Source organism: Miscanthus floridulus, chromosome 16 (genome assembly GCF_019320115.1).
Source record: "Miscanthus floridulus cultivar M001 chromosome 16, ASM1932011v1, whole genome shotgun sequence".
NCBI lineage: Eukaryota > Viridiplantae > Streptophyta > Magnoliopsida > Poales > Poaceae > Miscanthus > Miscanthus floridulus.
In genome coordinates this window covers 94,731,419-94,735,580 of record NC_089595.1, presented here as the reverse complement: position 1 = coordinate 94,735,580, position 4,162 = coordinate 94,731,419, and the positions used below count along the sequence as shown (strand labels likewise).

Genomic DNA, 4,162 nt, shown 5'->3' with positions numbered 1-4,162 from the left:
GAGTCTCGCCATGTTCCACGCATGTGAGGTGCGCGACCATGTGAGCCCCCCTTGAACCTTGAAGGACAGCCTGCAGGCGCCCGCAGGAGCACCCCCACACCCACAGGCCACAGGCAGGTCTGGTTTCGCCCATTCACACGGCCACACTCCCACTCTCACACCCTGCTGTGAACGTGCTCTGATCATTGGCGCGCGCGCGCCGGTAACGTGTGCAAGCCGGCCAGTTTCTTGATGGGTTCCCCTCCGTGTGGGCTGTCCATTCTTTATGCACTAGCTTCATGTGCTCTGTGGAGTGTGGACCGACAAACCCGCTCCTGTTCCATATCCAATCACCTGTTAGGTGTACACTGTTGTTGGTTCCGGAGTTCATTCAGATCAGACTAAAAATAAAGCAGGGTGATCCTCGCTAACAGTTGAGCCTGACAAAGCGATTATCAGACTGTCTCTGAGCCTGACCAAGGTTTTGCAAGCTCGAACGATCGTCAAGCTGTCACACCACTTTCCAGCTTAGTTTTGTCTCGCTGCTGTCGAATCGCTAAACGAACAGCCACTCAGTCAGTCACATATGACACGATCGATAATCTTGCATTGCATTCGACTGCCCAAGCGAGTACTGTAGTAGGAAAAAAACTGACCCCAAACGAAACTGCATCACCAAGTTGCAAAAAAGAAGGAAAAAAAAGATTCATCAACGATAAGGCGGAACTCGGCGCGAGCGACACAGACAGCCCCATGCCGCGCGGGCGAGCGGCGCGGCGACACAGCGAACGTGAGCGGACCTCCTCCGGGCGAGACAAGGCGATGGGCAATCCCCGTCAGGGAACCGACCAATTCAGCCGCTCAGGGTCCACACAGTTAACGCGCTGCCGCCGCGGCGCATGCACGCCGTCGCCGTCGGAGGAGTCTGCAACTTTTTTTTTTTTTGATACGTCTACGTGACATCCAGTTGTTTTGGTTTCTCCTCTCAACTGATTTTTTTTTTCCTACACACAGTCTTCTAGCTATATTTACACGGTCTTAAAACTATATTTACAACGTTTTTTTTCACTGTAATTTTATTGGACAGAATGATGTAAGTTGGGAATAACACAAATATATACCAAAATTTTTAAAAAATTTTACAAATTATTTCTATGGATTCCAGACATCAGAGAAATATATGTCAAATTATTCATAAATTCTTCACAAATTAAAAAAAAATACAAAATCTTCACAAAAATTTGAAATCTCGTGCCACGCTGCCACCACCGACGCCGAGGAAGGCGTAGCGTCCGGTCTCAACTGGTACTCCGAGACATGGTACTGTCACATGTGTTGTTGTTGGTGCAAGGTCCGCATAAGTTGCTACAGCTGCTTCATCATCCTCGGCGACGAGGTCACGGCGGGGAGGCCGGCTCGCGGGCCGTATCCCGGGCTGCACACATACCGTGGCATCTGCAAGCAGCAAGTCCATCCAGAGGAGAAACGCAATCGATCAGATCCAACGCTCGAACGGCTGAGGCGGCGTGACGCTGCAGGCATCCGACAATCGCGACAGCTCTCAGGCCGGATTCAAGATCCAACGCTCCAAAATTCGGTAGAGCGTTTCCGACTTTTTTCCCCATCCCCCCGGGCCTCTCTCGTTCACAGTTCACAGAAGGCTAGCTAGGCGGCTAGGCCCCATCCTAGCTAGCTCAGCAGAGCAGTCTGCTGCCGAGCTGAGCTGAGCAGGCTCGCGCGAGCCATGTGGGGAGTTGGCCTCGCGGGGCCCGGGGCCGAGCGCCGGGACCCCGCGCCCGCGCCACGCCCGCGACACGCGAGCAGTTGGTGCCCTGTTTACGTGCGCCGTGCGCGCGGCCGAGGGCGCTCGCATGTGCACCCGATTTGCTCGTATTAACTGCCGGTGGACGGTGATCTCTCCCGACCCCCTTTCGCCGCACCAAATCGCAAATAAATTTTACATACACACACGGCGCGGCACCGGCACGGCCCCGAGTTTCTCAACCGCCACCGGCGCTTTGGCTCGGCTATAAATAGTTGGGGGCTGGGAGGGCAAAGCTCCTCACTGCCAGCCAGACGTTCCCAAGCCATTAGTTGGTAGCACAAGCCAAGCTAAGGTTTAGATACCCTCTTCTTCTTCTTCCCTCCGAAGGCAGCTGACGATATAGCAAGCTAGTTCAGAGTTCGGAGCGCCCAGCAATGGCCATTGCCGGTGCTCTTTTCGTCCTGCTCGGTCTCCTGGCCCGGGAAGCCGCGGCCGGCGGCTACGGCGGGTGGCAGAGCGCGCACGCCACGTTCTACGGCGGCGGCGACGCGTCCGGCACAATGGGTGAGTCTGAGTCGAGTGCCCTGCCTCGGCCGCCGGCGGCGAAATTAATAACGCGCACAGCTAGCTAGCACGTCGCCGCCAGCCGCCTTACTTTCGATCATCGGCTCAGCAAAGAAAGAAACTGATCATTGTTGTTGTTCGGCTCTGCTTCTTCTTCTCTCTACACAAACGACACAGGCGGCGCGTGCGGGTACGGCAACCTGTACAGCACCGGGTACGGCACGAACACGGCGGCGCTGAGCACGGCGCTGTTCAACGACGGCGCGGCGTGCGGGTCCTGCTACGAGCTGCGGTGCGACAACGCCGGGAAGTCGTGCCTGCCGGGCACCATCACCGTGACGGCCACCAACTTCTGCCCGCCCAACTACGGCCTCCCCAGCGACGACGGCGGCTGGTGCAACCCGCCGCGGCCGCACTTCGACATGGCCGAGCCGGCCTTCCTCCACATCGCGCAGTACCGCGCCGGCATCGTGCCCGTCGCATTCAGGAGGTACGTATGACCCTCGTGCTGCTGCACTGCACATACTCCAGTTGCTCTTCACATGCCCTGCTGGCTTGCACATGTGTGCTGCTGGCACGACTCAGTGGTCACGCACACATGCACGATGGCCCTTGTCGTACCACGTACATCAGAGGTCGATCAAATCGGCCCAACCGCGTCGGACGTCGGTTCCAAGGTTGGTGGGTCCGCACCCCAAGTTCGGCCCATTAGTTCGGTGGGCCACCCTGCAGATTCGATACGGGGCTTGCTGCAGGCGACGCGCATGTGCCGTGCCACTCTAGTACCCACTCACTTCACTCCACTCACAGACTCCCATTGACGCCGATCGATATATCGCAGAGTTCCGTGCGTGAAGAAGGGCGGCATCCGGTTCACCATCAACGGTCACTCCTACTTCAACCTGGTGCTGGTGACCAACGTGGCGGGCGCCGGCGACGTGCGGTCCGTCTCCATCCGGGGCTCCCGGACCGGGTGGCAGCCCATGTCCCGGAACTGGGGCCAGAACTGGCAGAGCAACTCGGACCTGGACCGGCAGGCGCTCTCGTTCCAGGTCACCGCCAGCGACGGCCGCACCGTCACCAGCAACAACGCCGTCCCCGCCGGCTGGCAGTTCGGCCAGACCTTCGAGGGCGCCCAGTTCTGAACTCCTGATGATGAACACCATCGTCAGATTAATCCTGCATTGGATAATTAATTACGGTACTATCGATCGATTTGTTTTGCCTTTTGCGCGTGATGAGTGCAGGAGAGAAAGACGACGAATTGAAGCCTCTCCGGTTATATTGAAGGAAGGAGAGGCTTTGGCTCTGCGCTATGCTGAGGCTGCTAATCTAGCACCCGCCTAGTAGACGTTTTCCTTTTCTCTGGTGGATTGGTGGATTATGGAGTGGAGCAAAGATTGGAGATCCAGCTCCTAGCTAGTACTAATAGTACTTGAAGAAATGAATAATTGTAATTTATTTTTGGACCTTGCTGTTATTATTATTGTACTCGCGCCGGCCTTGCGTCGAAATTGAAGCTCGCAAGGTCGGCCGGCCAGCCATTGTTGCTCTAGTACCTTCATTATTTAGCGTGCTCTCGATCATTCAGTAGCTTCTGGTGTGTCTGGCAGTATGGTGACTTTTGGTGTTTGTTGGGGTGTAACGCCAAGTACGTATCTTCTCACATGGGTGGGGCAACCATGTCGTGTGCTGCCTTGGATTTCCGCGGCCGCGCGCGAGTGGTGCCGGTTGCGTCCTCTGCTGGCTAGGTGCCGGTGAAATGGAGTCGCCGTGCACTACTAGACTACTACTGGTCCTCTTCCTCTATGAGAAGCTAGCTTGTGTCGTGACTCGTGAGTCGTGTTCATTACT

General features: G+C 56.3%; 1 protein-coding gene across 1 annotated transcript; it reads left to right on the top strand.

Moving 5' to 3' along the window:
• Positions 1-2,037: 2,037 nt before the first annotated feature.
• On the top strand, positions 2,038-3,904 carry LOC136512921 (expansin-A4-like). The gene is made up of 3 exons (XM_066506929.1): positions 2,038-2,308; positions 2,486-2,798; positions 3,150-3,904. Exons 1-3 carry the CDS (start codon positions 2,179-2,181, stop codon positions 3,451-3,453), a joined length of 747 nt encoding a protein of 248 aa, XP_066363026.1. The 5' UTR covers positions 2,038-2,178; the 3' UTR covers positions 3,454-3,904.
• Positions 3,905-4,162: the final 258 nt, after the last annotated feature.

Bases quoted from the DNA above. Each gene is read 5' to 3' on its own strand.
- LOC136512921 (XM_066506929.1), top strand. From the start codon at position 2,179: ATGGCCATTGCCGGTGCTCTTTTCGTCCTGCTCGGTCTCCTGGCCCGG. The intron at 2,309-2,485 runs GTGAGTCTGAGT...CAAACGACACAG, and splicing joins CGACGCGTCCGGCACAATGG to GCGGCGCGTGCGGGTACGGC. The intron at 2,799-3,149 runs GTACGTATGACC...GATATATCGCAG, and splicing joins GTGCCCGTCGCATTCAGGAG to AGTTCCGTGCGTGAAGAAGG.